The 16,706-nt window shown below is 37.7% G+C and overlaps 1 protein-coding gene across 4 annotated transcripts; it reads left to right on the top strand.

The window, feature by feature from the left end:
* The first annotated feature begins 907 nt into the window (after positions 1 to 907).
* Positions 908 to 16,050, top strand: AL4 (alfin-like 4). 4 transcript variants are annotated; one of them, XR_016174357.1, is made up of 7 exons: positions 908 to 1,276; positions 1,438 to 1,470; positions 9,447 to 9,675; positions 12,959 to 13,094; positions 14,518 to 15,185; positions 15,308 to 15,551; positions 15,654 to 16,050. XR_016174357.1 is itself a non-coding variant. In XM_089160965.1 (5 exons), exons 1-5 carry the CDS (start codon positions 1,180 to 1,182, stop codon positions 14,788 to 14,790), a joined length of 768 nt encoding a protein of 255 aa, XP_089017091.1. In that variant the 5' UTR covers positions 908 to 1,179; the 3' UTR covers positions 14,791 to 16,050. The 4 variants fall into 4 exon arrangements, 1 of the variants encoding a protein (XP_089017091.1); XR_016174358.1 differs by having other exon boundaries at positions 14,521 to 15,551; XR_016174356.1 differs by having other exon boundaries at positions 14,518 to 15,551.
* The last annotated feature ends 656 nt before the right edge of the window (positions 16,051 to 16,706 follow it).

Raw genomic sequence — 16,706 nt, 5'->3', positions numbered from 1 at the left:
GATGGTTTTTAGGTAGTGTTCTATATTTCCATATTTCATTCCGATGGTTTTTTTTCCATCTCATCCCAACTACAAGTTTTTAATGAAGAGGGAGTTGCTTCTTCCTTAACTACTTGTTGTTGCGCCTGCATTTTATAAGATTTTTTAATAGAGAATTTTAAAACCATGGTACTAAGCAGAGAGGGGGTGTAAGATGAGAGTCTGAATCACCTCCTCGTTAGGAGAGCACAATGTGCTCCTTTTTTCCTACACATATTGTGTGGAGCCCCATGTGGGACCCACTAGAGTCTCACCTCTAAATTATTTTATTAACAATTTAAAATAAGTCCCACACAATTTGTGTGATAAAAAAAACATCATTGAAGCATATTGTGCTCCCCAGATGGGGAGGTGACCCGAACTTTTAAGATGAATAATTTATAAACATGAGGGGTTTATATGTAATTTGATCATCAAAGGGGGAGGTGATCCGGATTCCGAAGATATTAATTTATAAATCCAAGGGTATATATATATATAATTTAATCTATTTATATATTAAAAAGGAATTTTTGACCCGATACAAGGACCCTAACCGATATCCGCTCAAGTATCCGGCAAATCCAATGTTTACAATAAAACAAGGATCGTAACGCTGCTGCGTGCTTAGTGCTCCCATTCGGGTTTCTTGGCTGGCGGCGTAGACTTTCCCTACTTTTATCCTTTCGCGCGGGATTTTTTCATTATGTCAAATCCGGTTAATCTCATACTTTCAAGTCCATAAACTATTTTCTTCAATCTCCACTTTCAATTATTATTTTATTTACAATCTCTCTGTTTCTCACAAACTATTTTCTCCGATATCCACTTTTAACTATAAATTTGTTTTACAATCTTCTACTCTCTCTTTCACACGCATTCACTTTCTCTCTCCACACACTCTTCTGAGAGTGGTCAAATATTTTGCCTATTTCCCTCCTTTCAAACAAAACCCCAGCCTTTCTTTCTCCCTCTCTCTCTCTCTCTCTCTCTCTCTTGAACAATGTTGGTTTTACTCTCTCTGGTTTCAAATTCCAACGTTTACTCCTAAAAACCCCTCAAATTGCTGTTTCCAATCTTCTCTGCTAGTCTTGTTACAGTAGTTTATCATCTTCTCCTTCCTCGTTCGTCTACCTTGGAAAGGTTTTTGAATTTTGGAACATGGAAGGTCCCGGAGCTTACAATCCTCGAACTGTCGAGGAGGTTTTTCGAGATTTCAAAGGTCGACGAGCTGGCATGATCAAAGCTTTAACCACCGGTACTCTTTCTTTTGTTTTACTCTTTTATCGTTAATTTCCCCCCCTGTTGTTGAAAGATTTACGATATACTTGTTTGTTTTCAATTTTAATTCTTTTGTTTGAATTCTGGGTTTCGTTTCCTGGTGACCCTAATGTGTCTGTTTTTTTAATTTTTCTGCAGACGTTGAAGAATTCTTTCAGCAGTGCGATCCTGGTTAGGGTTTTTGTTTCTTTTTACCTTTCTCTGTGTTTTTAGTGATATAATATCCGCGTGTGTGTTTTCTTTAATTATTGATTAAGTATGGAAGGTATAATGTTGAGTTATTTACGGAGTAGCGCGAATTTTGTGATTTCTATTCGTTTTCATTCCTTTTTTCGGAATAAATAGTTTTTCATTTTTCTGCGAGTCTTTTACTGCCGACTTTGATTTATTATTATCTCTCTCTTTCCTGGATTCGTTTTAAATCTAACTAGTGTTTCTCGCTCTCTTATCGCATGTGGTTCTTAATGTAGTTGTTTTACTGAAGTTATGGGTGATGGCAAATTTTTTTTTAATGTTTAATGTTTAGGAAATAGGCAGCTACCAACTGTTGATTGATTTTATTGTAGTATTTCTTGTTCATGGGTTTGTATTGTATCTCTTCACTAATGTTTCATTCAGTTGGATGATTAACTGCGTCATGGTTTCCGCATTTCAAGCTATTATTATTTTTCCCCTTCATGATTTCTGTGTTGATAGTCCCATCTGGTTGTCGTTTCTCAGTCTTGGTGTGACCTCAAAGTTCTATCTATCATGCTTTTGTTCATTGTTCTTTGTTAGGATTCATGGGTATTATAATAAATTCAATGTAGGAACACCATTTAAGTTCTTGTCATGGCATGTGAAGAAGGACCATGGCCAATCTCAAATTTGTTGTTGACTTTCTTCTTCAGGAAAACTCCATTGCTTAGCTCCTCTAGATTGCTTTACCTAAGGAAAAGAGCTGCTCTAGATTGCTTTACCAAAGTAAAGAGCTGCTCTGGATTGCTTTACTCAAGTAAAAGAGGTGCTCTAGATTGCTTTACATAAGTAAAAAATGACACACCTGATGCATTGGAAGAAGATATCAAAGATTGCGGCATTAGATTTTAGACTAACCCAATTGTGTAACATAAGATGAATATTTCTTTCATTATTTTCGAAGTTGTCATTATGTTTGGGTAACCTAGTTCATTGAAAGGGACTTGTATGTGAAGGAAACAACAAGGAACTTGGACCCTAAGGCAATGTGGCACTTTGAAAACAACTACTACTACATAACCTCATTCGTCTTTATGGGATCTGGCTGCGTTGATCCTGGGGGGTGGGCATGAACACAAACTCTAGCTTATAGGCCCTCTTAGCTACCGGTTGATCTTTAATGGGCCTAACATTCTGCTCCAAGCCTCCAGAATGAAGTGTAATACAACAATAGCATCACAGGCCTGACCACATGATTATGGAAATCCTCATTTAGGGCTGAACTGAACTGGTGGTTGTCTAGGCATCATGTCTACATGGATTTCGAACTAGCTTTCAACATGATTTTTGCGGGTTGGGGCTTAGGTTGTGAATGTAGGTAGGTTGGAGGGGAAACAGATGAAAGGCTTGCACTTATAAATGTTTGACTGGAGAAATCTCCATCTTGGATGGGAGAAAGGATATATCAAAGGAAGGAGATGAGTTTAAGGCTGGAACAGGAGGTTTTTTTTTTTTTTACACTATGATTTCTTTGTTATTAAGTTCTTTGCATTTCTTTGTGTGTTTGACTGCCAACATTGATCATATTTCTTTTGATTTCCCAAAAGCATTCTAAGTTTAAGTAGTGGTTTTCATTCCCATGGCTAGATGGTGGGCCTTAGAGCGACTGTAAGATTGCTCCACCGTGGCCATGTAGTCACTGATTTTAGTTTGGAAACAGCCTCTTTGTGAAAGCACGTATAAGGTTGCATGCATTATAACACTGATGGGCTGATGGAGTGCACCCTTATTCCTGTTCCCATGTCTACATGTAGTTTTTAATCTTGCATATCTGAAATTGTGGCAGTGATAATGTTTTATTTATGTTCAGGAAACAGGGAACTTAGAAGCTGTTTATTGGTTTGTTGTATTATAACTTGTTTGAGGATTTGTTTGGTTATGTTACATTCATTTACCAGATGATGAATTGCGTCTTGGTTTCTTCAATTTGAGCTATTCCCCCCTTCTTTTATATAGACTTTTTGTATCTAGTCCCATCACGTAGTCCTTGCTTGAGATTTCCCTCCTTTGGTCTCAGTTTGACAAAGATGTTTATAGAGATACACCTATTGGAATTAGAGTTTTTTTTCGGCCTCAAATATCAATTTGAAGATTTAGCTTGTGTAATCACTATTGGTTTGATGCCAATCAATAGTAGTCATTTCAGTCATTCCAGAATACATTTTTAAATTAGCAGATACTAGATATTCCTATAAAATCTGATATTTTAAGGCAAAAAGGAGGGGGGGGGGTTGTTGTCTAGTGATCTTAGCATAGGTTTCAATGACATATCAATCCTTAGGAGTTAGGACCACATTGTGGGATTCTGGAGTAGCCAACAATTTGGTCTTTCACATTGTCATGTTCTTTAAGAGAGTTAGAGTTTTTTTTAAATAGAACGAGGACAAAATATCTAGTGTGTAACTTTGGTTGTATTTCAATGGATGATGACATGATGTAGCTTGATGAGAAGGAGATCCCACACAACGATTATTTTAGTGGCTCAATCATCATAAATAATAAAGGTGATACAAAGGATGATGTTCCCTGAAAATTGAAATAGGGTGGATGAAGTGAAGAGGTGCATTTGGGGTCTTATGTGACTAATGTTTTACTTGAAGCTCAAAGGAAAATTTCTATGGGACCATGTTACAACTAATCCTAATGTATGGTGCAAAGTGTTGGGCTGTTAAGAAGACTCATATAGGTAAACATAGGGTAGCAAAAATAAGGATGTTAAGATGGATGATGGGCAAAACTAGGAAGGAAAGGGTATTAATGATCATAGTAGATCTGGTCTAGGAGTAGCTTTAGTACATCAAGCTACGATAAAGTTAATTGAAGTATGCTGGCTATGTTCAATGGAGGCACTTAAATGCCCCTGTATGAAGAAGTGATTTAGTTCAGATTGAAGGAATCAGAGAACTAGGGGCAGACCTTTAAGATAATCTTAGGAAAAGTGGTGAGAAAGGATATGCATAGCTTGGGCCTCATCATATCTAATGTGGCCGCAAATAGATAGCTGATTGAAAGGCAAGGAACCATGTAGTCGACCCCACTTAGTTGGGACAAGGTTTGTTATTGTTACCTTTCATGGTACATGGAAGGAATGTGGATAAATCTCAAACTAGGTGCTGCACAAGTTGCTCTAGATTGCTTGTTCTTTGAAAAGATACATATCTAACATATTTGAAGAAGACACCCCATGATATTTTATGGCATTATAACTTATATTAATCTAGAATGTGACTTATGGTGAATATTTCTTTTCATTATTTCCATAGTTGTTATGGTTCTTAGGCAACCCAAGGTGTTGGAGGGGGCTTGTATGCAATGCAACACCAATAAGGCAAATGGTTGTCTTTCCACGGGGGTTGCCAATGTGATGTGTCACATTTGCAAACAAAGGGATTATCTTAAAATAAATCCCCTTGTCGCTAGGCCCTTGCTGAATAGCTTGGCTTGATTTTCGGGCGATTGAATATGACTTTCAATTCCTTCTTAATAGGAGATGGGATCCTCTTCATTATATTATATAAAAGCACCAAAGGAAAGAAAGACAAGGCTTTAACTCGGATACGAAACAAACTACATTATTAAGGCATTCATTCAAAAGATTTTTGCTTCATCTGGCGTCCATCAGAAAAAAGAAAAAGACCGATGATACATTTCCGTCCCTACTTAACACCTATTTTTAATTCTCAACTTTTCTTTCTTATTTATATAGTATAGCAGGAAAGTCAGAAAAAGCAATCTGTTTTTATTTCCCCTCTCTTTTTATTTTACTTTTATTTTTTCTTCTTCTTCTTCTCCTCCTCCTCCTTAGAGCTAGATTAGGTAGACAACTCTTATTGCGTTGAGGGTAAGTAGCAAAAGATGGAACCCTGGAAGTAGTTTATGAGGGAAATTAGGTACATTACACGGAAGCAGTTGTTTCTGGGACAAAGCTGAGCCAATACAATATGCGGGCGAAGTAAGCCCTACCAAGCTGAGCCACTACTGGAGTGGTGAAGGAGGCCGACTATACGTATACTTGATTAGTAACCATTGAAAGACAGCTAATAGTAGTTAAAAAAAAATAAAATTCAGTGAAGTATTGAAGCTATCAGTGTGATTGATTAGATAAGTGCCAAGGGCTTTCGGTAGCCTTCTTTCATTTTCAAAATTGCTTGAGACAAGTCCTTTCATTTGTATGAATTTGTTGACCGTGTTAGGGCGATCCTTCTTGATGACGAACCTTAATATGTATTTCTACACAAGTATTGAAGCTATCAGTGTGATTGATCAGATAAGTGCCAAGGGCTTTCGGTAGCCTTCTTTCATTTTCAAAATTGCTTGAGACAAGTCCTTTCATTTGTATGAATTTGTTGACCGTGTTAGGGCGATCCTTCTTGATGACGAACCTTAATATGTATTTCTACACAATATCACTCACATTCTTGTAGCTAGACTGAGTTGGTGGTTGTCTAGGCAGCTTGGCTACATGGATTTTCAACTCAGGTTTCAGTAGCTTGTAAATTTGAAGTATTACAATTTTGAGTTCATGTGTGTTAGCATGCTCATGCATTCTCACCTGGAGTAGGAGTTCGTTTCTTTCTTCTTTTCTCTCTCCCCCTCCCCCCCCGGTTCTTTTTGGGTGGGGGTGAATATTGGTACATTAGTCAAGTGAAAGTGGTGTATAGGTATTGTGATAACATCAATGATGCAGGATCAGTACCTATTTGGAAAAATAAATCTGTGGTAGGTCTTGGGCTCTTGATCCTTTGCTTTTAAAGTGAAATGGGCCTGTAACGGGAGCACTTAGGGTACAATAGTATAATTGATTAAATCATGTAAATTCTGCCCAACTGAAGTTATTTGTAAGAATGGTCTTTTCTGATGTTTTATGTCAGTTCCAAGTGTCCCAAGCCCTGAGTCTATTAGGACCCTTAGTCTAGTTGGTTTTTTCAAGTTTGGTTTCTTTTAGGAGTTTTGTTCCTATATCTATTATTAGTTGTTAGGCTATTTAGCCCTACTTATAGCCCCTAGAGGGAAGATTAATGTGTAGACTGATTATTGTATGAAATTTCTCAGCTTTATTGTCTCTAAACTGTTTTTAGTTAGAATGGTCTTCCAGCCATTGGTAGGGGATCTCCAAGGCGTTTGGTAAAAGTTTCTTGGTGAAGACAAGTCAAGATCCTTCTTTTGGTTGAGGAATCAGCCTACACGCACGCGAAACTGTGCGCAGCTTCATAGAAGGCTCCCTCATCCGGGTATCTGGTAGCTAGCACCCCATTTCCCTTCTATTTCTTTTGTTTTTTATTTTCTGGATTTTTCCTTAGTTTCAGACTACCTCAATCCCCTAAAAGAAGAAAGTCCATAAGACTACCAAATCCCCTAAAACAAGAAAGTCCATATTCCAAATTTAGCCATCCAAACCCAACCAAACTTGGAAGATCCTATCCCCATATTGTTACCTATATCTTCTCCAGGTTTCGGCCCATTCCGACATTCATAACCCTAGAAACTAGCAAGGTTCTTGAATTTTCATAGTTTCATAGAGACATAGAACTCTAGATCTACCCCAAATTACTTACTGAAACATCACCTAACATGGAGGGTCATCTCTAAGTATCGTTTATCTACATTCTGTCTGAGTTCCATCCCATTCTAACACCTAGAAATCTCCCGTCTGCTGGACTTAAAGAAATTACAGGTGCATCCCATTCAGGTAGTCATATTTTCGCCTTAACACCTAGCCTAATCTCTTTGAAGCCTAACCTAACAATCCCATTTGAAATTATGCATTAACCATCTCCATCACTAGGCACAAAAAGCATCCCATTCTAGCCCAAATCACAAAATCATTTGCTAAATCTGACCTATTTTGGTCCTATAATTTGGTTGTGTTCAGGATTTTGGGAGGACTTGCTTCTATTTATCATCCATCAATCTAGGACTACTTCAATCCATTTTAAAAACGGAGCAATTTGGATACGTGAAAATTGAAGAGTTCTTCTAGATCTGTAAAGTCTGACCGAGCCAAATAATAGTAAGTTATGCAGGTTCCTGGAGAATCAGGTTAAGTTTGATGGATTATAAATTTCTTCTTCTTTTAGTTTCGATGCATACAAAGCTAGATATTAATTTTCCACAATTTCCACATGATCATATGATGACATGATATACTTAATTCAATTCAAGTATCTTTTTCTCTATCAACATCATGTCCTAATTTTTTTCTTTATTTTTTATGGTGATAATAAGAATGAATTATTTTATAAGTCATCTCTAGTTAGAAATTTGGGACAGATACTTTTTCTCAATGTTTATTTTTAGGGTTTAAGTTGGTTTGAATTGATTTTAATTCAACTTAGAATTAATAGAAATTGATCTTTGAATTCAATTTTGAGTTTATTGAGCCTTAGATGATAATAATAACACAACATTGCTTCTATATATCTATTAAAACAAATTACAAAATCTTTCAAAGACACAATAACTGAAATCAAGACTGATGTCACTGCTGGTGCTCTCCCATGTCGGAAATCACTGGTTCTCCACGATCTTGCTTTGACTCTACACTACTGTATCCAAACCTTCCGATTTCACTCAGGAATTGTTTGTTCAGAAAAGAGAGGGGGGGGGGGAGCACTTATTTGTGAGATTAGGATTGCCAAGAGGTTATGAATCTCTAGTTTCAGACAAAATCAAGAATTTTCGGAAGATAAGGGCAACATTAGAACAATAGTTCAAAGAAACAGATGGCAGTTTCAGAGTTCCTGATGTGAAACTCTTGATGACCCTCGATGATGTGCCGAAGTAACAGCAGTCCCAACGGCAGCTTCAGAGTTCCAGATGAGATGAATCCAACAGAGCTGAATTAACAGTGGGCTCCGAACGAATGGAGTTGAAAACATCCCTCCTGCACTGAATTACTGAAAGCCTCACCCAAACGCTGGCTTCGGAAACTTCATCAGAATAAGGCAACAAATCTGGTCGCCATTTCGTATATACCGAAGCAAAAAAATAAAAAAAAATTTGAAAAAAGAAAAAGTTTCCCTAAAAAAGTTGTTACAACAGAGGATCGACACGCAGATGTGAGGAAAATGATTTGCAACCACCTCTTTGGGTTTTGATAGCGAGGAGTTTCTCAAGAAATGCTCAATGAGTTCAATATCTAGGGTTTTGAGGAGAATGAACTTCGAAAGAATTACTTGTTTTCCATCACACAGGAATTCACGGCCTCTAGGCTGATGCCAGTATGATTCATCAAAAAGAAAAGTTTAGGATATATTCAACCAGGGTTGGATTCTAAGTGGGTTAGTAAGGGTAGTTAGGGCATTTCAATTGATATTAAGATGGGTAAATTAGGGTACTATCGTCTTTCAATTTTAAATTTAAAAGCGTTAACTTTTAGGGGTGTGCATGTAATTGATATCTTTTCAGGGGTAATATATGTAATTGATTGTAAACCTAGGGGGGCTTTATGTAATTTGCTCTAATAATAATAATAATGTGCAAGTACCCTAGAAACTCAGGTGCTATGAATGTTTCACTTGGGACTTCTCTCAACCATGGATTGGGGAATAGATAGCTCAGTGAATTTATTTTAGGAAGAAGATGGTCTAAGCGGTTAAAGAAAGTCCATTCCCCCCCCCCCCCCCCGGTGTTTGTGTTTGTTTTCTCACTTTTTTTTTTTTTGGGGGGGGGGGGGTTTTCTCCACAATTACCTAGTTTTGGTAGTTGGATGTTCAAATCCTTTTCCAACCACATCAAGGGATTTCTTGATTATGGTTTACTTCCCATTGTGGTGGGACCTGATTTATGATGTGTTCTACTTGGTTTCTTCTTTTAAGTGTTTTGTTGTTCATTGACTAATTATTTTTTTCATGTTCATGATACATTTTACCATATTTATAACTGAGTGATCACTGCTCTGTACTTTTCAGAGAAAGAGAATCTGTGCCTGTATGGATTTCCTAGCGAGCAGTGGGAAGTCAATTTACCTGCAGAAGAGGTGCCTCCAGAGCTTCCTGAGCCTGCATTGGGTATAAACTTTGCAAGAGACGGAATGCAGGAAAAGGACTGGTTATCTTTGGTTGCGGTCCATAGTGATGCATGGCTACTTGCGGTTGCATTTTATTTTGGTGCTAGATTTGGATTTGACAAAAATGACAGGTATGCTTTATATGGGTTTCTTTTTTGTGTACTCTGGTCTCAATCTATACAAATGCAGTCTGGTGGAATTTTACTTGGTTGATTTGTTTGATTCATTTGTGTAATTTTTTTATTTTTATTTAATGTTTCAGCTCTTTATCATGGTATAGTAGAGATGTCTTATTGTAAATCCTGCTATTTGCTTTTAGTTGCAGACCTCTGTTTTGTACTTTATGTAGCATTGAAAGGGCCGATGGAAATTAATTTCAACAAATTCTAGGTTATTGTGTCACGAATGAATGGTTTGTTTGGATAAGTAAATCTTAGAAGTTTTTCCTACTGTTTCTCTCTCTGGGCTTTAGTTATTTACTTTATCATCCTGTCCCTTAGGGGCTGTCGCTTGATACGATGGTAAAAAGCTTGGTTACCAGCAGTAGCACGCAAGCTGCCACTTTGTGCCAAAACATCGAAGGTTTGGACTGTCTCGAATCCACCCTTCCTGGGACCCTGACAAAGCAGGAGTTATATGTGGCTACAGTCGCTTTGTCTTCCCTCTTCAATGACATGTAACATGCTCATCTTTGTTCTCTCTTTCCCCTCCTTTGGTGTTTAAGCTAGACCTGTAAACGGATCGGATTCGGCTCGGATACACCAGTATCCGAATCTGAATCCGATTAGCAAAACTGCTATCCGAATCCGAATCTGGCAGAAATTTAGAAAATGCATCCGAATTCGAATCCGGAACTTTATCGGATATCCGATAATAATCTGATCTGATAAACTATCCGATTATTGATTGGTAATTGTCGTTTTTTTTATTTGTTTATTTTTGATTTACAATTTCCGGTTACCGATTACTAGAATCCGAATCCGATTATCAGTCATTTTTTGTGAAAAATGTTTAATACTTTACTCTAACCGGATAATTTTCTATTTCCGATTATCCGATTACCGGTTTCCGAATCCGAATACCGGTTTTTGAATCCGATTTTCATTCATTTTCAGAGAAAAAAATGTTGGATACTTTACTCTATCTGGATATTATCCGATCTGATAAGCAATTATCCGAATCCGGTAAGAAAAATTTCGGATATGGACACCCTTAAATGAATACAAATGCGAATTTGGAGGCGGATTTTGGCTATCCATTTACAGGTCTAGTTTAAGCTAGGTGGCATGGATGTTATGACTAATTAAGTTGTGGGCTTAAAATGCGAGGTACCAAGTGAGACCCTGAGTCCCCTATAATAGTGACTTCACCGAATCCTACAGTTGCTTCTGTAGCTCTGCTTTCTGCAAAGCCTCAGTTTTTTGTGGTATTTGCAGTTACTCTCTTACATCAGGATGTGTTTTTCTGTTATTTGAAAAATATAATTCTTGAAGGTTTCTTGTCTTTATTTCCTTGAGTAAATGTGCATTATTGCTGTGCAATGGTGGCCTTTTTCATTACAAAAAGAAAGAGCTGACTGTTGCAGGGAAGTATTTAAACATTGGTATCTGAGACTGGATTGCTGGCCACCGATCTAGCCCAATTTCCACAAGTATCAGCTGAGATCAGTCAGTAAATGGTTTGGTGACTGCTGAATCCTGCCTGAAATTGGGGATCCTGCTGATCCAATCCCGATCCCCGGAACCAGGGTTATTGTGTATGCTTTGGGTGGAATACTATGTGCATTAACAGGTGCCAGAAAATTACAAATTGTTCTACTAGTCTTTGGATTATGGTCTGTCTGGTTGTTAGCATTTTTTTTAAACTCATCTGCTAATGTTATGTGAGGCCGGGCAATGAAACCAATGTTGGAACGTGATTGATATCATCTTGGCTTCATAATCTTTATGCTTTTAGAAGTTTGTTTCCCAATCCAAAAGCAGAATGATACGAAGAAACTCTGAAAGGGTATTTGTATTGAATTGCCTTTTCTGCCCTAGAAGAGTTGATATGAAGCTCCTGCCTGAATTCTTACTACACACCTCAGATTCCTCCAAGTATTCTGTTTCCACAAACCTGAAAAGGCGAACCCTTTTCGCATTTTTGTTTTTACTTCAGCACTACTCCACCCTTAAAACTTAAAGAAACCTTCACTGTTAGGTTCATGGTTATTCAATCAGTATAATCGCATCATCAGACCGTTAGTCCTACAAATCCTGATCCTAGTTTTGACTCAAACCTTATTTTTAACTCAACTGAATTGACTAGTTCATCCTATCTCATGGGTATTGGCTCCTGTTGGATCCTTCCTTACCGAGTACTACGTCACATGAACTGCTTGCAAAGAATTTCCAATAATCTTGAAAATCTCCTTCAGAATTTCTTTGTCAGAACTTGGGTTTGGTGATAAAAATCAATGCAAGGGGATGGGGAAGGGAACAGGGATTGGTGAGGTTGGCTTATCGCAGCCAGTGAATCTCAACATGGGTATTTGACCATCCTCTAGGATTTTCACATAGGTTCAAGCCAGTAGTTCAGTAATCAAATTCTTGTACAATGCTGGCCTCCTGACAAAATTACATGAATGACTCAGAAATAAACTTAGACACTACAAGGAATGGCCTAACCCTATCCTTAACTAATAAGGAAAACCTAAATTGACCTGGAAAGTGAAATAATAAAAGAAATAGACTTAAAAGGACATGACTAAATAATGTAGTAGATCCTGTGTTCCTATTTTCTACCCATATTCTAGGGATTGCATTTGAAACTGTTACCTCACCTTTCATGACATTATATATATGAAGTATCAGGAATTATAAAAAGTTAGGTTTGATCTTCTTCCAGAGCTTTGTATTGCCATGGAAGACTATGGTTTTGCTGGTGGGAATTTTTTGACATGATATTCCATCTGGGTAACTACAATCGTATTATTGGCCTGTGCTTCCATCCCCCTCCCTTTTTCCTTCTTTTCCTCTAGAAGACATTTGTATTAAAGTGAGGAAAATACAAATGCGACCCAAAACCTCAGCATATATGAGGTTCCCCACAACTCTTATCAGTATTACTTATCCCCGGCTCCTAACCTAGCCGGAGTTGGCCTTAAGCTGGTGCTTATTGTATAGAGCAGCTTAGTTTTCTGATTCAGCTTATTGATGTATTAGCAGAAAGATGCTACTAAATGGGCTATAGATTCAGCCATAAGACCAACCTTGAGATCTATGTATTCCTGACTGTCTTGTGTGATGACTTTGATTTTCCTAGTTTTCAGATCTCTTTGAAATCTCAGATGAGAATTTACTTGCTAGGTTTTCTTCCTTTTTAATCTTAATGTTGGAATATACCTAACATAGTCTTGCCGGATATTTGGTGTAGGAAACGTCTCTTTGGCATGATAAATGATCTCCCAACAATATTCGAGGTTGTTACAGGAGCTGCAAAGAAACAAGTAAAGGAGAAGTCATCGGTTTCAAATCACAGCAGCAACAAACCCAAATCCAACTCTAAAGTGGTAAAAAGGACTTCTGGTCTACTAGTTTTTCTCTTGTTCGGGTGTTTTATGAATTAAGTTATTAGTTGGTGGAATCACGTTTTGCATATTTTAGTATGCACCTGCTATGTGGTGATTTTTGCATGGATCCATGAAATAATGGTCCGAGTGTGGTTTGGTGAGGACTTATGAATGAGTGCAATCTCTATTCTGCTAGTTGATGCATGAAACCACTTAGGATTGTTGGATACCATGTATCTAATGGCTACAGATCCTTGTGTAATCAGAAAATTTCTTTTGAATGTTTAGCCTAATTTCTGTGGCTGTAAATTATCTCGACTATTGTTTGAGTGAATGATGATAGACTTCTAAATAATGATAAGCTTCTAAGAGCCGTGTTTGACTCCTTTTGATGTGCAACTTCAGTCATGAGGCTTGGGAACCTTGTTTTGTTCTCTTATTGGCCTCCACAAGTATAAATGACTTAAGGAGAGAACCAAGTGGCACTTTGTAAATTTAAAACATCCAAGTCCCTTCCAGAATAAGTTTAGTAGTGGGGCTAAATCTAGAATTGGTATTAAAGACGAAAGGTTGGGTTAAATTAAAACAAGTTCTCAAAACAAGGGTTTCCTTGTAAATAGAGAAACCAACCTTTATATGTAAATTTGTTTTTCTACCTCATGTTAATACCAATATTAATTTCGAGAGCTTGATAGAAACCACCAGTAGACACCAACCACAACGTCAACCCAACTAAATGGGGTGATCAATAGATACCATCAGTAGACTAACTCCCTGAATTTCATCAGAGCTTTCTGAAACACAACCGAACAAGAACATAAGTCACCAAACAAATCACCGAGACCTAGTGGACTTGTTTTTTAGTCACGAAAAATGGAAAGACTTGGTTTCTCATTAATATGATATTCTGGCTGCTGTGGGTTGAGTGGCTGAGGTAAGGTGATGAGTTAGTGTGGAAGTGTTTTGTTGGAGATGGTGCCTAGAAGATAAGCATGTTCATCTTCCCCTTGAACATGCATGATTCTTGCTTGAAACGTTTTATGTTCTACCCTACCGTTGCATTGATGCTTCCTCTTGTCCTTTCGTGGTTGTTTTTTTCTTCTTTTGTTATACTCTGTGTTCTACTCAATTTTCCTCTCAGATATTATATGCAATTAGAAAAAATGTTTTGCTATAAAAATATAGATTTTCTTGAACAAGTAGCTTTGGCAACATCCAACTACCTCCCCAACCCAAAAAACCCCCCACTGCCCCAGCCCAAGGGAAAAAAAAGGGGGGGGGGGGGTAGGTGTTTATTTGGTGTGGTATTGACCTCTACTGATGATTAATGGGTTTCCCGTACTTGCTATGGTGTTAACCTCTACTATTAACTAACGGTTTTCCCATACTTGCGATGGTGTTACTTTTTCTGTTTAAACAAAAGCAGCGGGGCTCTGAACCCCCCCAGGGCAAATATGCAAAGGGGATGCAGCCAAAGGAAGAAGATGATTGTTTCGATGATGAAGATGAAGAGGAGCATGGGGACACGCTATGTGGGGCATGTGGGGAGAACTATGCATCTGATGAGTTTTGGATCTGCTGTGACATATGTGAGAAGTGGTTCCATGGCAAGTGTGTGAAGATCACCCCCGCGAGGGCCGAGCACATCAAGCAGTACAAGTGCCCATCTTGCAGCAACAAGAGGGCTCGTCAATAAGAAACAGGTTCTCAAACTCTAAGCAGGCGTGGTGGGTTAGCTTAATTGTCTAGTTAGGCCTGTTCTTTTCTCTCTGGTGTTCTGCGGGACACATCATGTGTATGAGTACTTTGATTTTAGGAATCCAACTGTTGGACCTGATAATGTTTACTGTGTAGGCCTTTGGGAAAGTTATCCTTTGTTTGATCAGAAAATTAGAAATTTACTATTCTTCATTAGAAATTGACGCCCTTTGCCAATGTAGTAGCATGAATTATTGTCATCTGTTCATTTAGATAATTTTTTAACTGTTTTAATTTAATTTCCTTCCTTTAACTTTATTTCCAATTAGCCAGTTGGTAGCTCAAGGTATCAGAAGCCTCAAATCGTGGCCTGTTTGTGGGTGTGCCACTCTGGTTAGTTTTACAGATGCCGGTTCCTTTGAGTTGCTACCTTGACCCAGTGATTTTCTAGAATCCACTTTTGCTCCATCAGTTTCTTTGGATGGTTTTCATCTAATTATTTTTTTGACTTTCAGAAAGAAGAAAAATGCATCATATTTGAGATGTCTGAGGTCCAACCTTTGATGGGATTTGCTCCAGTGGGAATTGTTGTTGATATTGATGGCTCTGGATTTGCTGTGAAACCTGGTATATTGTTGTAACAAGAAATACTTTTGAGTGGTTATGATAAACAAATGTTAAACGTATAAAGTTCAAACCCGTAGCCAAGTTGAGATTGCTATGGGGGCTTCTTACTAGTGAGACCTAAGCGAAGAGCAAGTAAGAGAATTTACTTATGTTTTGAAGCACAGTGATATTTTGTTCTGTTTACATTTTCTTAGGAGTTCTGAAGAATGTACATCTTGTTTTGCTGTGAATTAGATACGTGGACATTGAGTGGTGATGCTGAAATGGTATAATCTACACCATGGTAGGAGAGTAGGAGCAAGAGTTACTCTGACCAGGAGAGTGGTCTGTTGATTTTTGTGCTTCTCGTCTCTTTGCTCCTAATAGGTGCAGATATTTCATTTTCCCTGTTTTATGTTGGGACTTGGGAATGGTAGGGGCCTCATGGGGGTTCTCAAGACCTAGAACAGAAGGGGTATGTTGAAGCTTTGTTGGGCTGGTTCCACGCATATAAAAAGGTCTGTATTATTCTCTGGGGCTCAGACCTAGGGTTTTGTATCCAGTCTTAACTTCAAGTTACAGGTTGAGCTCTGGAGTGTAGCATTGTACTTTTTCAGCATTTATGTTTTTCTGTTTACTCCGTTGGTCCTTATTTTCCTGCTGTCTTTTTTTGTGTGTTTACAGTTGGTATGCCAACCTTCAAGGTTGCTTTCCCTTCTCTCTAATTGGATTTGCTTTTCTTCACTTCTTACACTGTTACTTTTGTTTTGCTTAGGTAGGGATTATGTACTGGGATTCCATCTTTTTTGTTTTTTTTCCTTTTCTTTTCTCCTTTCATCTTGTCGATGTTCTTTTCTCTTGTTTTCTATCATCTTGCTCCCTCATTTCCTTGGGTAGATAGTCTTTTCTTAATATCTTAATTACTTCCTTGTTAGAACAAACTGTTTTATCAAACGCTTCTAACCTTTTCTTCCGCTCTCAAAGAAGGCATTTTTTAGAGCATTACCAAAATGTTACTAGTATGCCAACTTTTCTCTTCCCCTTGAACGAACTCTTTGAGCTCAAGGGAGTTTTGTAAGTATTTCTTGCAATAAATTGATAGATTATAATAACTGATTGGTAAGAATCTCTTTACCAAAAAAAAAAAAAAACTGATTGGTAAGAATCTCTTCAGCATAGGATTCTGGGTGAATGGTTGCCAATATGCCAAAATGCTACTAATCGTCTGAACTTTTACCCTTCTAAAAAATTAAATAAAAAACTTGTCTTCTATTAAAAATTCAAAAAAACATGAATTCATTTAAAGAA

This window comes from Hakea prostrata, chromosome 7 (assembly GCF_041222555.1).
Source record: "Hakea prostrata isolate BN-2017 chromosome 7, UWA_Hpros_2, whole genome shotgun sequence".
NCBI classification, from domain to species: Eukaryota; Viridiplantae; Streptophyta; class Magnoliopsida; order Proteales; family Proteaceae; genus Hakea; species Hakea prostrata.
This window is presented reverse-complemented; position numbering and strand designations above follow the sequence as displayed.

Coding starts and splice junctions, on each gene's coding strand:
- AL4 (XM_089160965.1), top strand. CDS start 1,180: ATGGAAGGTCCCGGAGCTTACAATCCTCGAACTGTCGAGGAGGTTTTT. Junction 1,277..1,437: donor GATCAAAGCTTTAACCACCG/GTACTCTTTCTT, acceptor ATTTTTCTGCAG/ACGTTGAAGAATTCTTTCAG. Junction 13,095..14,517: donor CCAAATCCAACTCTAAAGTG/GTAAAAAGGACT, acceptor TTTAAACAAAAG/CAGCGGGGCTCTGAACCCCC.